This window comes from Limulus polyphemus, unplaced genomic scaffold (assembly GCF_000517525.1).
Source record: "Limulus polyphemus unplaced genomic scaffold, Limulus_polyphemus-2.1.2 Scaffold530, whole genome shotgun sequence".
Lineage (NCBI taxonomy): Eukaryota > Metazoa > Arthropoda > Merostomata > Xiphosura > Limulidae > Limulus > Limulus polyphemus.
Window position 1 is genome coordinate 108677 of NW_013666140.1, and position 19378 is coordinate 128054.

Genomic DNA, 19378 nt, shown 5'->3' on the forward strand with positions numbered 1-19378 from the left:
TCTCTATTTTAGTATATAAGCCCGGTAAATAAAGTGGAGAGATAATTGCAGATAGACAGATATAAAGACAGATAATTGAGTCAAGTGAGTGGTAGTGACCGTAAGTAAAATGCGTGAATCGTTCTGAATTATAGCGTGTGTTTAAGTTAAAGTGACTGTGGAAATTCTGTGTATTGCAAAGTTGTATTGAGAAAGACTAAACTAGTTTTATTTAAGAAAGGACTTGTATCACTGAAGTTCCTCGGGAAGAATTTTTACGGGGAATTATCAAACAAGCATTTACGTAACAGTATATTACATGACCGGTTTCATATATGTGGTCATGTTGAGGGATATTTATTTTATTTTACTTTATAACATTTGCATGAAATGTTAACCACATAATTTTGGTTGTACATAAAGTTAGCCTTCTTATTTGATGTAGTGTTTATATCTGCAGCTATGGCGATAAAAGATACTTTTTATTAGGAAAGAAACACATATATAAAATGACTCTCCACTAAAATGAGCAGTGCACATTTCCAAACCTTATTATAGTAAATCAGATTTTTGAAAATGCTTCCTCCAATTCATAAGTATTTCTTTAGTATGCTTAATATTTCTCATAGTTATAAAAATTATAGTAGATTGCAGTTGTTTTGTTGTTGTTGTTGTTTCACATTCTTCTTAATTAGACTACAGTGGATTTCAAATCAAAAACATGTAAAAATAGTATTTGTATGTATTTATTTTCTGTCATACATTACGGGCTTGGCGTATCCCGAATTTGGACCCAAAGGTTCATGGTTCACATTCCAACACTGCAAAAAACGAACTCCGCTCATGGGGGTCGAGTTTATAAGAATAATGGTCAAATCCTATTAATATTCGGTTAGACAAAAGAGAACAAGAGTTGGTGGAAGGCATTGGTGACTATCTGCCTTTTTTCTTTGCGCGAAAATACAAAATAAACTACTACACGTCCCTGTCCAGGAGGTCTTTCCCTCAGTACTAGAACTCAACAACCGAACATGACGGCAGATAAAAGTCTATCCAAATTTCTATCTTATATGCAGTACAAAGCATTTTATATTTACGATTTTTTGTCAAAACGCTTATTCGAATTTTGATGTATGATTGGAGACCTTGTCAAGATGCACTTTCATTTGCAGACCTTGTATTCTACAAAAACTAGCTTAACCACCTTCTTATCCAGCCAAAGTAATGTTTTCCATAGATACTGGCAGAAATTCCGTAAAAACATTTTAAAATAAATGCTTTCCTTGATTTTCTGATTTGCTGTGGCATCGTTTCTTATGCCCCATTTGTTTATGAATGGTAGAAGTAGTCCTCTCTAAACACAAGTATACAAAACTCCTTAAAGCCTATTTTTGTCACCTAAATTAACAAGTTTACAAAAATGCTAATATTTTCTAACATTTGAAAGCAGTAATAAAAAAAATTAGGTAAGCCTTTTTGTGTTTAATTTATCCGAATTTACTTTCCATATTGTCAGATATGAAAGACTGTTTAGTGTAGGTGGTATTATTATTTTATTTATTTTGTGTTTGTAATTCATCACTGTAGAATCTATCAAACATTTTGTTTGCAATCCATTGTTGTCAAGGCTATGGAGATTTCTAGGAGGCCTAAAGGATAGGCGTATAAATAGGTGCGACCAGACGAGCGGAAGGAGGATAAAAGTAAAGTCATGTGAAAGAGAAGGTCCGTCAGAGAAAAGTTAAAAAACGTAAAGTTAACCGTCGTGGGAGTGAATGGCGTAACGGTTGATATGTTAGAATGAGATTAACAGTTTGAAAGAGATAAGTAGAATAATTAGGGTGCGTGGACTTTGGCAAAAGGCAGACGATTATTAGAAGTACGGAAAGCAAACAATTGTTGGAAGTTTAAAATACAACTGCTGTGACTCAGCGTAAATGAATTATAAATGGATACTATTTCGATAAAAATAGAAAAAAATAGTTCGGCTTGTCAACTGAATTCTAAAGCAATTGTATTGGCCTGAGTAGACTTTGACAAGAAGAAACGAATTGTATAGTGTTTAAGATACACCTATGAGCTCCATAGTGTAAATAATTTTTGTACATATGTTTAACTTGTTCCGAATATATATGTTATTTTAAAAACAAGTGGAGTGAGTGCTGTTTGTTTATTATCGAATTTATCCCCAACAAGTCACAGACATCTACTGTAGAAGAATCTTTAACCCAACACACCCGTATATTTACATCACTATATATGCTACTAAAAAAATTAGTTTGACACATATTATGTTATACAGTTTCTTTATTTTTTTCTCAAGAAGAAACTGAGTTTCGGACTGAACTCACTTTGGGGAAATACGTATAAACTATCATATGTGGATTTAAATGGTTCACCTGATTTGTGTGAAAAATGCTGAATTTGTTTATCCTGAAAACCCGTACTATGCTAAATCTTGTTACAAGGATTTTACAAAGATCAATGATTATTGCCACACAATTGAACCAGTAGCCTGTAAAAGCATTGCACAACCACCAATGTTATTTTTGGTTTTCAGCATTGTGGATTAATCTATAGAATATTAAAAATGCACAGAAGCCCGTAGGAAACATCGATATTTTTATTTTATTTTTTAAATTCAAACCGTTTTTTATTTACCCAACTTAATCGCTGATTGTTATGTCATTTCGCTTACTAGAATTTCTAACGAACTCGGTAGTTCATTTTAGCAAATGAGTTAAAGCATAGTTTTATGTGTTTGTTTGTAGTAAAGCACAAAGCTACACATAGGGCTATCTGTGCTCTACCCACCACGTATCGAAACCCAGTTTCTAGCATTGTAAGTCCGCAGACATACCGCTGTGCCACTGGGGGACTTAAAGCACAGTAAATATGGAAGAAGTATGTGTTTGTTTATGAGAAAAACAAAATAATACATGAAAAAAAGTGCAAGATATAACGTCGTTAATAAGCCTATCTCTTCCAGCGTAGAATCATTTTTTGTCATCATCTTGTTATGTGGCTTAAAAGGAAAAGGCACATGACTTTCCATTGCTGTGGAAGTAAACAAAAAAATCAAAGTTCAGAATAATATTGAGAAACAAAAATTAAATTCTAGAAACAACGTTTAAAGGAAAGAAAAATCATAATAACAGTTTTAAATAAAACCAAAAATATGATTGAGTTAGATATTAAACAAAATAAAAAATGAGTGTCCTCATGGGCTTCCGTATTGAAGAGATATCTTATACATATTGAGAACCGATGTTTGTCCGAGCGTTCGTCTGTCTCTCGTTTGAAAAGCTGCGCTCGCAGGCAAAGCTCAACATTAATTTTTGAAGTGACGGGTGAACAGGCATGAATAATGTTAATGCTAAATTTTATTTCGCAAGCATGATAGTCTACATGAAACTTTTTGGAATTAATCACACTATCAATCACATTTCAAACTATGACGTAACTTAAAGAACCAAAATGTAGATTTACCATATGTTATTGTTCAGCGGCTTTGATATGACTGAAATGCTTAACAATTACTTTCGCGGTGGGCAGTATAAATAACTGAGAGCTTTGGCTCTGAGTGAAACCAAGAGTACAAAACAGTTCACTTTTGTTTTTTTAAAGTTCATGAAATAATTTAAATTGATAGTTTGACAACTTTTTACATCACCGGGGACGGGTAATTTTGCTTTTACTTATATAAAAGTAAAATTGTGCTAAGTATGAAAAGGAGAAAAATAAGATAGATGTAGGAAAGTAAATATATATATGTATATATCAGCTCGTCTAAGCATGAAAAAAGCCATCGAATTTAACAAATATTTGCGAGTTATTTTTAAAAGTATTCTTTGTAAAGCACATTTCCTAGTCTTCATCACTTCAAGTATTACCAGCGGAAAACGAGGTAAGGTTCTTGAAGACAGGTGGACAATTCAGATGTTCCAATTTGAAGTCATGCATGTATCGATTATTTTTATTTGAGGAACAGAAAACAGGTTATTTAAAGAGGAATATAATATGATAAAAAAGAAAGAGTCATAAGATTTTAGTAAAGCAGAAAACAATTAACGGTGTACCTTTATAAGTCTTGGGGCATAAAAATTTTCTGGGTATGTAAATGTGAGAAAACAAATTAGAGGACCTAGATAAATATGAAAATAAAGCATGAATTATAATTGGAAGAATGAACAACTCACGGCATACTAAGAGGACTAATAAGAAATCATAGAAAGTTTATAGAATAAGCACAAGTCATGCGATGTAAGTTAAAAGGAAACACTCGTAGAATACAGATAAAGCAAGAGTTAAAGCATAGTTGGAACAGTAAACAAATCAAAGGATCTCAGAAGAGCGGTAACAAGTCATTGGAAGTAAATGGAATAGGAAATAAATAATGAAATGTGGTTGACGAAGGAAATAATTTACGAAATGTCAATAGGACACGAACAAGTCCAGGGAATACGCCGAGCAGGAAATAAATCATGGGATGGGAACTGGAAACATATCAGTAGAACTACTATTGCGATTTACAATAAGTAGATTAGATAACTAGAAATCGAAAAATTGACTCACAAACTACTTTTAATAAAAAGGCCTACAAGCTGCATAAAACAACTAATACTATCGGTAGGAAATAGTGTAATTAAGTGATAACTATGATGGCTGACGGCGAATAACTTTAGTAACATTTTGTATCATGTCAAATCAAGTCACTCTAAATTTATAAGTGATGTTATTCTTTTAGATACAATTTCCTACTTTGTGATTGCAGAAATAAAAGTTTCTGAACGCAAAAGTTTCTGAGGAACTGGACACTAACTTAAAATGTGTATTAACTTGTATCAGCTTTTCAGAAGACATCGAATAAAACTATTTAACATAAGCTTATGAATTCATTTTTCTCCGATTATTGCATACTTACCTAAAATTTTTATAAGTATAAAGTAAAAATGGACCAGGCGTAGCCCAATCATTAACGTGTCGTGCTGCTGATCGAAAAATCTGGGGTTCGAGGCTGATGCTGCTAAATGCACTCTGCACTTTCAGCTATAGGTGCATTAGAAAAGTGACAGTCAATTACATTATTAGGTTCAAAGAGCCAGAGAAAGCCCTTGTACCGGGTGCTGCTTGGCTTGTTACTTTCCCTATGGTCCGCAGTTCAAAATTAGTAATGGCTATACTTGAAAACTAGAGGTCTTTGACATGGCCGTTAAGCCTACATGTACATAATGTTTCGTTCACTTTAAAGTTTTCATTTTCAATTAAAGTCTGAATTCTTTAGTAAGGTACTTTCATACCTTATTTCTTTCACTTTCGGCCAGGCATGGTCAGGTGATTAAAGCGCTAGATTCGTAATGTGCTCTCCCATTTTAACCGTGGGGGCGTTATAATGGGACGGTCAGTTCCACTAATCGTTGGTAAAAGAGTAGCCCAAGAGTTCCCCCTAGTCTTACACTGATAAATTAGGGACGGCTAACGTAGATAGCCCTCGTGTAGCTTTGCGCGAAATTCAAAACAAATATTTCAGTTTTGTTATCTCTTTCAGCTAATATCAATCTATGTTTGTTTTCTTTCTATTGTACTGGTTATTTATTATAAGCACACTGCTATCGATATATCACTTTATTTGAGATTAATTATTATGACTATAATGCTCTATCAAGCCAGGGAAATAAAATGCAAACTTACCCATAGAATTGACACTGACATTTCTTCTCAGGATTAACGACAAACATTTGTTTTTGTTTTTGCTACTGTATAAAAAGTCACATCTTTAAATCCCATCTAAAGTAGCAAAAAAGGTAAAAATAAATCCAAAATGGAATAATCTGAAAAACAAATTACATTACATTTTTATAGTGCAGTGACAAACCTTTAAGCACGATTTTTTTCACATTCTTTTCTTTCTGTACGAAAGCATCGTTTGAAAAAAATACGTTATCTGAGATCCAACATTCTTTATTACAGCAAAGCTCAAATTACGCGCACTGTTTAATTTGTTTTCTTCTTCTTTTTTCTCCCAGATTCTTCTGACAGACAACGCGCAACAGCATTTCATCCATTATGAAGACTGAAACACAGACACTGACATAGAAGTAGATGTGAGAAAGGGTGTTTCGGCAAAAAGCTAGATTCACATGCATCAGGTAATGGAGTGGAAATATATCACCGTATATGGAAATAGCTTTCTGACAGAAAGAATTGTCATTTTTATCTAATTTTTTCCACTGATTTTTGTTTTGTTTTCTACAGTTAAATCACGTTCTAAAGAAGGCGAATAAGAAATTTAGATTAGGTTTAAGTAAAACTTAGATTAGGTTTAAGTAAAATTTAGATTAGGTTTTAGTAAAATTACTCCTTAAAATTCCACAGAAAAAATACTATCGGAAATATGAAATAATTTTCCAATTTCCTTTGTAAGAAATTGTCGGAAAAGACTTAAATGACCGTGTACCTCATAATTAACTCAGCAAGATATGTATATGTATAAGTATAAATGAAAAACACGTTTTATAAAAACATTTTTCATCAATTTATTTTCTCCAATTGTCTTTATACAGACTGCAAAACACCAGTTTAAAAGCAAAAAGTTTTGTACAAACTATTTAATTTTCAAAAATATGCTATTATTCCTGTATCTTATTATTATATTCGTGATTACAAACACGTGTACATCAGAATGAAGTTAAACATTATTATAATTATGACTCACCAAATGACCTCGTATAATATATATTAATCATTAAAGTAACCTTACTCATCAAATTATTAATTTAGGATTCCAATTTTAATTTCAACTAACTGTGATAAACTGATATAATATACTTATAAATAAAAATATATTTTAAGTGTTAGCCGGAAGTTATAGTCGATATCTAGATAATTAATGGTAATGTAAAACGTAACATGTTAAAATGTTAATATTGCAAGGAAAGATAGCGTATTTCAACAATATCTTCATATATTCGATAAAATATTAACTGAAATTCTAAAATGACCCTGATGATAAATAACAGTACAAAGAATGGATGTAAGATGTTAAGGCCTGAAGCACTCGCGTTTGCTTCTAACTTTGATTTAAAAATTGATTCTATACGTGAAGATTACGAGCAGTGACGTAACCATGTTTTGGTAGTTAGGGGCGGGGGCATATTACTGGGAAACTCCAAAGGTTTCAGTTTTTGATATGAGGCGAATCCCCATAAAAAGCACAATGTGGGAGGAATAATGCAAAGACGATTCTCGTTTTGTTGAGATAACTGCAAACGAAGCTCCTGACCAGTGACTCCCATTATTTTATTTTCTCTACTCTTTTTCTTTTGTGTGTGTGTGTAAATCTCAATAAACAATCTATTCTGCGTGATTGTGCAATGTTTAAAATAGGTATTATATCTTCAAGAGTGGGTTTTACTTCAGTAGACACGTCTTGCTGTTCAAACTTTATCGGTTTTTCCCTAATTTCATTTGTCTGTCCGGATCTGGCATGCTCTAGAGGTTAACCTGCCGGGTTGTGGATCATAACGTCCTAGGTTTAAATCACGACATGACGATGAACGCGCTCCGAACTTCCACCTATGAGGGTGTTATAACTGTAGCAATCAATCAATCTATTCTGTTAATAGTAACCGCGTAGGCAGCGAGTGCTGTTGATTGGTTACTCTCTCTGTGGTCTAAATTAGGGATGGCTGTGCATTAACCTTACAATGCTTAGCACAAGGTAGCGGATGACATTTAGGTTGAAAACACTGTTGTGTATAATGTTATTTATTTTTATTGCTTGGTTCTTGAAATCAAGATAGATAAATACCATCATTTACATCTTCACAAGCTGGCTCCTGCAGTTTTCAAAAAAAAAATCCACGAAATTTAGTTACGTTGTATCTGAGTCGTTATAATCTGTGATTTATGTCTTGGTTATCAAAATATTTCTAACCTTCTTCAGTTACTAGTTGTTTATTTGTTATTTTTTATATGCATAGTTACGAGTACAAGTAAGCAGATTTCTTCTTTAAAAGATTTTCAAAGTATTGCTTGGAAGGTAATACAGAATTGGAACAATAAGGTTGTATAGTTTTATTATAAGCCGTAGTACACCATTTATTAAATGCAATTATAGATAAGATATGACGTAAATAATTATTACATATTTATTTAAGGTACTTTTGTAAAATACCAATTATGCAAACAATCCAAAACATTGGAATAATGTATATATCACGCCAATTGATTTTTCTTTTTACCTGTGTTCTAAGCTCTGTGACTAGAACTATAAAACGATAAGCATAATCTGAAGCCCTAGGTTGTTTTAAAAATGCTAGTAGAATATAAAGTTTAGTATCTAAAGTTTCGTTTAGAAGTCTCGGTGCATACAACAAAATGGTTCATAACCCAAGCTGATCGATTTGGTCACCTATGTATACAAAATGGCAAAGAACGCCATCTGTGAGTTCAAAATAATTATGATATATCGGCAGGGAAAAATGCATATCGATCTGCAGTAGATTTTTGCCGCTTTTTTATGCTTGAATTGTATGTCATTACTAATTGAAGCAAACCACAATACGTGCGTTTACGCAGCACAACCTGGTTCAGTTAAAAATTCACTAATAAAATTGTTTTCTAACAAAATATTTTAGTTTATATTAGTCATCTTTGAGTACACGTTACAAACTGTTCACTAAGGTTTCAGTTCTTCTGAGAAACCTGATGCATAGTTCCTTTAAGCACTTTTACCAGTAGCTATATGGCTTTTTTTCCCTTCTAATTTCCACGCAATATATGCAGCGTAAAACTGTTTTGTAGAAAAATCAAAAACTTTAAATTTTCCAGTTTATAAACTATGGAAATTATTTGTCGATTATTTTAATTCGTCTTGGTAATAAACTGTATGATTTATCAGATGCAAATCTGTGATTTTAGTTGTCGTGAAAGCTTACTTGATTTACTGGAATCTATTAACCTCAAATTTCTCACAAGTAATCTGAAAACATTTAAGTTTGTACTGTTTCGTTATCTTAAAAATAATTTATTTTTTTTTTAGTTTTATCGGGCTACTGAGTACCCAGCAGAGATACGATTGTTTGTTCGTTTATAACTAGTTTGTTTGTTTCTTATAAATTTCGCGCAAAGCTACACGAGGGCTATCTGCGCTAGCCGTACCTAATTTATCAGTGTAAGACTAGAGGGAAGGCAGCTAGTCATCACCACCCACCGCCAACTCTTGGGCTACTCTTTTTATCAACGAATGGTGGGGTTGACCGTCACATTATAACGCCCCCACGGCTGAAAGGGCGAGCATGTTTGATGTGACAGGGATTCGAACACGCGACCCGCAAATTGCGAGTCAAGCGCCCTAACCACCTGGCCATGCCGGACCAAGATGGGGCAGCGGTAAGTTTACGGACTTAGTGTTAAAAACCGGGTTTCGATACCCGTGGTGGGCAGAGCACAGATAGCCCATTGTTTAGCTTTGTGTTTGACCCACCTGTGGACTATAAAAAGCGATAGGAAAAATGTGCACACATTTTTAAATAATAATAAAATTTAGCGACGAAAGAAATACTCTGGACCTTACAGTAAAAAATAGTGTTGACTTACGTAAAGATCGTTGGTAATAACTTGCAAGTATTGCGTCGACAGTAATTGTTTACTGCTATATTTTTAATGGGCTTTCAGTTGTCATGAAAATAATTTTAACTGCCTTATTCTCTTTAAGGTATACTATTGGTTCCTAAGTTTTGTAATTTTAATGTGCAATGCAGCTAGACCACCCCATAACTATGTAATCGCGCGAAAACCAATATCTGCTCCATTTATTTTCAGGAGATTGAGATATGAGTACTTAGAAAAATGCGAGTAATCTAAACGATAAGGTGTGTGTGTGTGTGTGTAATGTGCTTGGACGACAGTTACGCGACAGTCTATTGTCAAGAGGGGATCGATGATCGATAATTCAGATATAGGTGCTGAAACTGGCTTGTTAGCTACTAGCGTGTTACATTTTTTTGATGCGTGTAGCCGAGCCAGTTGGTAATTCTATTGAGGTTACAATTATTGTTATTACCGCCTGTGATAAAAACGTAACATAGCTATTAACTTCTGGGTGAACAGATTTAGAGTACATGCAAAACAATTATAATATGACTGAAAACACTAGCGAGGGAATAAAATTTGAAATAATCTGAACCTTCTCACCCAAAAAACTAAAAACTTTTGATATTTATATATGATAATTCACCTTCTCACCCAAAAAACTAAAAACTTTTGATATTTATATATGATAATTCACCTTCTCACCCAAAAAACTAAAAACTTTTGGTATTTATATATGATAATTCACCTTCTCACCCAAAAAACTAAAGACGTTTGATGTTTATATATGATAATTCACCTTCTCACCCAAAAAACTAAAACTTTTGATATTCATATATGATAATTCACCTTCTCACCCCAAAACCTTAAAACTTTTGATATTTATATATATGATAATTTATATTATTACTACCACAACGTATGTAATTATCTACCTTTAAGCTAGACCTTAGCTAATGACTTTAATATGAGAATCCGAGTATCTATTAAATCTATATTTAAGCATATTTCAATTTTAGTTTATTTGAAATTCGAATCCGGTCTTGAGACTGGCCCAGTGGTTAACATGCTGGACTGTGAATCCGAAGTTCTGTGATTGGTACTCTGTTAGCAGCAAGAAATAAATTAAAATAAAATAAAAATCGCGTTTCTCACGTGGGTGCGTTATAAGAGTGACGATCAAATCCCGATATTCGTTTAGAGTATTTCACGAGATGGCGGTGTGTGGTGTTGGCTAGCTGCCTTCCCTCTTGTCCATCACTTCAAAATAGGAACGGCTAATGCAACTAGTTATCGAGTAGTTTTGAACAAACAAAAGCAAAGACTCAACTTGCTCGAACACAGAAGTAAATCATAAATGTAATGTCATTATTCAACTATAAAGGTCGCATCTCAAAAGATTTTCGTTTGGTTTGTTTTGAATTTCGCGCAGAGTTACACGAGGGATATCTACGCTATCCGTCCGTAATTTAGCAGTGAAAGACTGGAGGGAAGATAGCTGGTCATCACCACTCATTGCCAACTCTTGGGCTACTCTTTTACCAAAAAAAAGTGGGATTGATCGTCAAATTATAATGCCCCCACTGCTGAAAGGGCGGACATGTTCGGTGATGGGGTTTCGAACCAACTGCCTACAGATTGTGAGTCGAGCGCCCTAACTACCTGGCTATGCCAGGCCCATCTCACAAGAAATCGCTCCGAGTCAAAACTCAGTTGAGGATTTATTTAATTCATTGGCCGGCATGGCCAGGTGGTTAGGGCGCTCGACTCACAATCTGAGGGTCGCGGGTTCGAATCCCCGTCACACCAAACATGCTCACCCTTTCAGCCGTGGAGGCGTTATAATGTTACAGTCAATCCCACTATTCGTTGGTAAAAAGTAGCCCAAGAGTTGGCGGTGGGTGGTGATGACTAGCTGCCTTCCCTCTAGTCTTACACTGCTAAATTAGGGACGGCTAGCGCAGATAGCCCTCGTGTAGCTTTGCGCGAAATTCAAAAACAAACAATTTAATGCATTACCAAAAAATTATTTGTAAATACTAAATGTGTTTCGAAACTGTTAATCAAAATGATACTTAATATGATACTTTAATTTTCAACCCAAGAGCAAGATTAGGTATCTTATGACAATACTGCTTTAACACTTAGACAGCATAGACCACGTTGCTTAATGATCTACGGCTTTTGAAATATTTTAATGGTGAAATTTTGTAATTTATTTTACCTTGTTCATCCTTTGTCATTAAGAAATTATAACGTCGGATTTACTAAAGAGTAGGATGATTATTTTCAACGTGTTTAACTCAGTTTGAAATATGAAGAAAGTTCACCGAATACCGGAATTACTCGACCTAGACTAAAACTCTTTTCAGCGAGTTTTAATAATATTGTGAAAACGTTACATATTTTCTTCAAACTTTACACACACTACAGAAGAGTTGGAATTGGAAACTAAACGGAATTTTATGCGTATGTGGATTAAACGGCCAGGTCAGAAACCACGGTATAGATATCACTAACCTGGAACTAGTGGCTAGAGAAAAGGCATCTATCCAGCAGCATCCGCCGCCATAAGGACTCTGTTCGGCTCTTTGGAATTTGGAGATCTACAAGCACTTTTAAAACGCAACTACAGCTGGAAATGCGAAGTGTGTGTTCACCGTATCATGTCTGACTTTTCGATAAGCAGTCCGACATGCATATAATTGTATAGGCTGTTCACAATCTGGATTTCTCTCTCGGTGATGGTTCCTGTTTGACCTTCAAAAGTTTAATAAAATATACCGAAATAAATATTGTAGTTGGAAGTTTTAACTAAAAAAGATTTGAAATATTGACACTATATATGTTGTGATATGTTTATCGGGAACATTTTTGGTTGGTATAATTTGCAGATTGCTAATTTGAAACTTAGATAAAAGATGATTTTATCTTTGGCTGGTAAGAAAAACAGGATGCAAATGAAAGGCTTTCGTGGATCTCGAAAGATATTATTGTAATCAGAATATAAAAATTCAATTTACTTCATACAACGACAGGCTATATAAAGTTGTTGTACTATGCGACGAAAATATGCAGACTTGCATTTGTCTTTAGCATAAATTGATAATATATAATAAAATATTTTTTCAATTGCCTCTACTACAGGTTTCTATACCTGTAGTAGACAGAGTACAAATAGCCAACTGTGTAGCTTTATGCTTAACTAAACTTGTTTTCGTTTCGTACCGTCTAGTTTCGTTATATAAACTTACTTATTTATTGTTCTTGTTGTTTTTTTCAAGTGAACAGCTGATTTTTAAAACCTAAACTTAATCATTATTCATTAAACTTACAAGATAGCTTAACGATTCGTATGTTGAAGTGATTGCTGTATTTTTTTATATAGTTGTATCAAAAAACATATATAAATATCAGCATAGTTGTTTAAAAAACAATTGTATATGTACTAATAAAACCTTTAATTTCTTAGAATAATTAGCATTAATGGGAATAAGCAAGGAATTTAATTTGATTTGTTTATTTTAAAGTGAAGCTACAAAATGAACTATTTGCTCTGAGTCTGTCGCTGGGATTAAATCCCTAATTTTAACGTTATAAGTAAGTACGAGTAAGCATTCGAGTTCGGTTTTAAAGAATTCTAGTGCTAATTTTTTTTTTCGTCCCTGATCCCAAATCGCCATCTTTACACTTGCTGAACAACAAACGAAGTTTGTTTTTGTTTTGTTTTGTTTTTTCGTCTTATTCACATTCCATTTCTAGATAGCATTGTGTTTATTATATCTAGCATTTATATTTCAACTATATGCGTCTCTTTTTCCTTTTTTTCTTTCTGTGAAGCATCCGTCCATTTTTTATCAATAATGAAAAATAAAACAAACCTTTAAACAAAATATGTAGGATCTCCAAAACTATTTAAATAAGCGAAACCTTTTTATTTCGCCTAGTATCTTTCATTTATTACACTTCTAATGTTCTGAGCTCTTAGAATGGTCAATGTAAAGATAACTGACAAACGATTCTTCCCCTCCAGTGATAAGTTTGAAGGCTTATTGCGCAGTGTTGGGCAGATCGAAGATAGCCCATAGAGTAGCTTTGCGCTTAAAAACAACCAAAACTAAAACTTAAATCTAAACCTGCCATGGTTTTTGAGAATTGGCGCTAAAAATAGTTTAAATGAAGAATGCTGTAATAACGAAATGACTGGATTTGGTTACTCGTCATCATTTTATACATTACATAAGATTACCCAAAAAAAACTTTATGAATTTTTTGTGCGTTTTGAAATTTATTTAGGGTGGTTAGGGCGCTCGACTCGCAATTTGAAGGTCGCGGGTTCGAATCCCCGTCACAACAAATATGCTCGCCCTTTCAGCCGTGAGAGCGTTATAATGTGACGGTCAAACTCACTATTCGTTGGTAAAAGAGTAGCCCAAAAGTTGGCGGTGAGTGGTGATCACTAGCTGCCTTTCCTCTAGTCTCACACTGCTAAATTAGGGATGGCTAGCGCACATAGCCCTCGTGTAGCTTTGCGCGAAATGTATAACTAACAAACAAACCGTGTTTGATTTTGTTTTGCAGTGAGGAAAATCGTGTTTAAAAGAAATAATTCTAATTTGTGTTTGTAGTGTTAAGTATTTTGAAAATACTTTTTCTAATATTAGAATCTCGATTCATATACGTAAATTATTTTTATAAAATCAAATTTCAAATGATCAACTCTGTTGCGTCATCTGTAAAAAAACACCAAGCGCTATTAAAGAAAATAATAATGTAAAAGCTAAAATAACGTATCTTCACACAAAATGGGAACGGCAAAATGAAATAGCAGAAAAAAAGGAAACTTAGTAAATCTGGTCACGTGCAAGATGAAAGAATTTGAAAAGTAGATAAAAGCTTCAAAGACGGTTTGATAAGCTTTAAATAAAACTGATTGTCAGAACTTTGTTATAATTACAGACTATAAGTCTCGTAAGAGAAGCTTCAATTTTTTTTTCACCAGAAAGGTGACATTCTCGTATACATATGTATATAACTGTGTGTATGTGTGTGTGTGTTTTTACTGGCCAAACATAATATACTCTAGAAATATGGTAATTCCTCTATTTTGCTGAAACACTGTTAGATTTAAAAAATATTTTCTTAAAAGCAAAGTTCGATGCGATGCGTGTGTAATTTAATGTTATAACTTCGAAACAAGGAAGAAAATGCACAAGTGTTTGTAAATCCTATCGAAGACTATTGAGCAATATTTAATATGTTGCATATAATTCAGTAATTAAAAATACATTGGACAGACTATTAGGTGGAATATCTAACTTATAAATACGGTTTTACTTGAGATGTTGCTTCCTTATCAAGATAAATAGAACAATTAATAATGATTACAGAAACTGTTGTATTTATACATAATCTTCAAACTTTGTTTACAGTTATCCTCCTAAACTTTTAAACAAGATTTTTTTTAATGTTTTAATAAATTTTATCCTATAACTGTTATTTTATGTTGATTATACGTAATGTTTCAGGTAGTATAGTATAGACTATAGAGCGTTAAGATTTTGAACGTTTCTTTTGCTCCTGATGAAAGTAGGTCCATTGATGTTCTTTTTCGTTATCTTGTGATGTCACGGTTCACTTTAACTAGTGATCACAAAACTATGGTGTTTTCTATCTGTACTATTGATAACGACTTTTAAAAACTTACCTTATCTGGTTCTGTTAGCACGAACAGAAACATGTTGGCCGATTTTACTACGAAAAAATTATAGTTTTTCAGAATGTTTTTGCATCACATTTATCTTCATATGTTATGAATAAAGTCACGTCACCATCCAAATAAGTTTGAACTCTCTATAGCATTTCCCAAACTGTGGTTGTTATTATTAAACACAAAGGGCTATCTGTGCTCTGTCCACCACGAATATCGAAACCCTGTTTCTAACGGTATAAGTCTATGCCACTGGGGCAGTATAACTGTGGAAAAAATAAATAAATACTTCGATAAACAGGCAGTGAAGGATTCAACAACTGAAAAACGTAAAATAATTAGTCATAAATACTTAAATTCTGTCACGACCAAACATATAAACTTTATGTTTAGGTATTATTTGGATTATATAATGTTGTCAATTAACATGGCCTGTAACAAAGAATCTACGTTGCACTTACAAGTAAATATACATTATGATAAGCTCAGTATGAAGCTCACCAGTTTTTTAAGTCGGTTGCTTCACTTATGTATACATTAATTATGTTAAGTTATTCGGAATTTCTTTTTAAAAACGACCAAACGTTGCTTATGGCTTACTTTACATTTCTTGAATTATTTATTGTTATTATATAATGCATGGAGAATATAAAAGAGGAAAAACCTTCCCTGAATGATAAAAATGCGTAAGAACTACTCCTCTCTGAGAACTCTATTTGAAGTTGATTTAAAATACTATTTACCTTAAAGATAGCGTCTGTCCATAGCAAGCAGAAACAGAAACTTTTTCGTATCGACTTTCATGAGCGTACATAAAGATGGATGAAACACCGAACACTAAGAGGTTTTCTAGTGAATAACTTATCTACTTGTTTCAAATGCATCATCCAGATTTAACTGTCACAAAATAGGCCTGAAGACGACAGAACACTAAACAATATTGATGTGAGTACAAGGGAATCGCATATCACAAATAAAGTATGGCGTTCTTAAAAAAATATTTTACTGAATCGATTGTGTGGTGTCTGAGAAACAAAGTTCCATGCCATAATAATTACTTTATTCAAATATCTTCCCAGACAACAATAGTTTTGGTATACACGAAACGTTAAATTAACATAAGTACCCACGCTCTGTTATGGGGTTCAAAGGCTCCCCCTCTCATGATTCACAGAGACCTCAATATACCGATAAAACTCATCCATTAACCCAATTACTTCTATAGCCACAATAAAGGTTGGTTTATATACGAAAACGTAACCGATCAGGGCACCCGGCTGTGGTACTTGAGCACGTGTGTCCTTTTGGTCCCACTGGTTTATCAGTAGAAGTATTAACATAGTTTCAAACATGGCATCCATGGGAGCCCAAAGGGGGCCAGAAACACAAAATCTAATTTCACATTCTGGTTCTTCGACCCTGAAAACTTACTCCTATATCCTCAACATCCCTGGATGTTCTCCCGGAGCGCGTTTCAGTCCTATTGGTACCCCCTGATAGAAGGTTGTACAATACAGACGAAAATACCTCGTGCCACCCCGCGTCCGTTTGCCAACTTTGGTTCTCTTAGCTTTAAAATTGTGAGAGGAGTTCGCAAACAAACAATGTGTATTAATATTGGATAATAATAACCTGCCAAATCAACATGATTAAATTTGATCTTAAGAAAAAAATATTTTACTGATAATGACAACATACATAACAGTAGTGAAATAGTTTAGTAATATTGACTTCTTCCTAACTAGAGCAGAATTTCAAGCCGGAAAAACTAACTAACAAATTAATTGTCCACCTAATGCGAACTGACGTTTTCCGTTACTGAAATGTTTCAAAAATGGGACAAACGGGGAAAACAAGTGCACTGAAGTATAAGTTATTTCATATACGATAATTAAAGTTGAATGTAGGTCTTAGTGCTTTTTGGATATTTGTAGCTTAATATTATTCGATATCTGGACTTTCGTAGAATATTTTCCAGCTGCAAGAAAGTCTTTCACTCCAGTGTCTAAATTGTTACATGTATTTTAGTTTTTGTGGTGCGAGGGACCCCTCACAGTTAAAACGGTTATGCACATATATATATACATAATGTGGTTAAAGACATCCTATATACGTATATATAATGCTCAAAACGTTTTTATACCACTGATTGCTATCATTGTGTGTGTGTATTAAAGTTGTGGCGATACGGTACGAGTATCGTATCGTGAAGCCGCGATACGATATTAATACGTCGTCCGATGCGATTGTATGTATCTTCACGAAATTTGACAAGCTTTCCATAAACATTATAAGTCTTTTGTGCAGAAAAATATCATAATTTCTAATAAAGTATTTTTGCTAAGAATTAATGATTCAGTAAAGGAAGATGAGTATTGAGTACTACATGTTGTCTTCATTTATTTTATCAAAAACATCACATGCAAAATAACATGATAAATTAATGATAACAAAATAGATAGACAGATATTAAATTTTTTATTTTACTTCTCTTGCCAGCTGCCATTCAGTTGATCAAACCTGAGAATTTGAAAAAGCACTGTAAACTGTAAAGTACTTAAATAAGACAATGTTAGTAATATAGATAATAAATTACAGACAGGACTGTGAAACTTTGTAACAAACCGTTGGTAAAACTTCTGTATCTAAATACTTATCGTATCGCGGCATCAATATCTAGATACGTATTTTGTCGGCTACTATGATAAGATACGCACCTCTAGTGTAAATATATATATGTGTGTGTGTATAAAGAGTGAGAGAAAATAAATGACATTCAGAACTTCACATGATGCCAAAGTTCTTAGAATTTATAAATAAATTAAGATATAATTCTACTTTTGATCATCACATAGCTCTGTTGGCGTTCTCTGCAATAAGATGTCATGAACTGTAAACACGTTTATATGGATGCATGTTTCAATCTTTGTTTGGCAAGAACGAAATACAAAATAACATGATTAACTGAAAATACATCCATACACCCACACACATAATTACTCGCTAAGGCAAATTAGAACGTCGCAATAAAGTCGTCTGTTTCTTCCATTCACTGCTTAAAGTACTCAGGAAACAGGTTGATCAATATATCTTGTCGAATAGTTTTCTTAGTGATGTTTATATCCTGCAGCTTGACATTTCGTTCTCCAGTCAGATCACGATACTTTTACATGTCTGTCAGTTCCTGATTAAAAGGCACAAAGGGCCACGATCAATGATTTTATATGGGAGCAGCTTTAATCAAAATACTATGTCTTTTCTAAAGAACCTTTTTAACAATATCATTTTGATTTACAATATACCTATACTAATTATAACTGTAGATATTGTCCACATTATATGAGAATTCGTTTCTTTTTTTATATATACAACAACTGTGTTGTTGTTTTTTGTAATTGTAATTGGTAATTGAAATGTAAAGAAGAGCTGTAGCTATGTCATTGTGAGATACGATGTACAAACAAGTAACCATGACGTAAGAGCATCCCAGCAACGGGAATATTTATGTAGAACAATATTAAGGAATACCGGTGCTCGAGGGAAGACGAAACGAGTCTTTGTAAAAGTTTGTAAGTGCTCTAGCAAAAACTTCGTCTAAGTAAAAAAGAAAGTTTTATCAGGAGGCAATCATGGACATTTCCCAAATTGAGTGAATGGATTTTAGAGAATGTGCAAACACGTTTTACTAGTTTCTTATGTATATTAATACTAGTATGTGCATTGTCGTGGAGAAGAACACCCTTCCGATTGACGAGTGAAGAGCGTTTCTGATGAAGGGTTTGATTTAAACGTTCCAGTTGCCGACTGTAGATCTCTACATTGATAGTTCGCTGTAGATTGAAAAGTTCGAACTACTCCTTTGATGTCCCACCAACTGCAAATCATCACTTTCTGCGGATGGAGTCCAGGTTTTGGGGTCGGAAGTGGTTTTTGTATAGGACTGAGCCATTGGTTTTGGTGTTTAATATTCACATAGAGAATCCATTTTTAATTACCTGTGACAATTCTGTCCAAAAATGGTTCACGCGCATTACGCGCCAGAGGAGACGAAGCAACGTTCACTAGTTGGAAACGATGATCATCGGAGAGTTCGTG

General features: G+C 33.7%; 1 protein-coding gene across 3 annotated transcripts in view; it reads left to right on the plus strand.

The window, feature by feature from the left end:
- LOC106458895 (alpha-1A adrenergic receptor-like) overlaps positions 1 to 19378 on the plus strand; it is a 59555-nt gene that overhangs the window by 15437 nt on the left and 24740 nt on the right. For 2 of the 3 annotated variants that reach the window (XR_002610458.1, XM_022385253.1), the window contains exon 2: positions 6006 to 6128. The exons of the other annotated variant lie outside the window; for it this stretch is intronic. Coding sequence is in view for 1 of the 2 variants with exons in the window: in XM_022385253.1 (XP_022240961.1) it covers positions 6120 to 6128 (9 nt within the window). In the remaining variant the exon portion in view is untranslated. The remainder of the gene's footprint in view (positions 1 to 6005; positions 6129 to 19378) is intronic. 3 annotated transcript variants of the gene reach the window in all.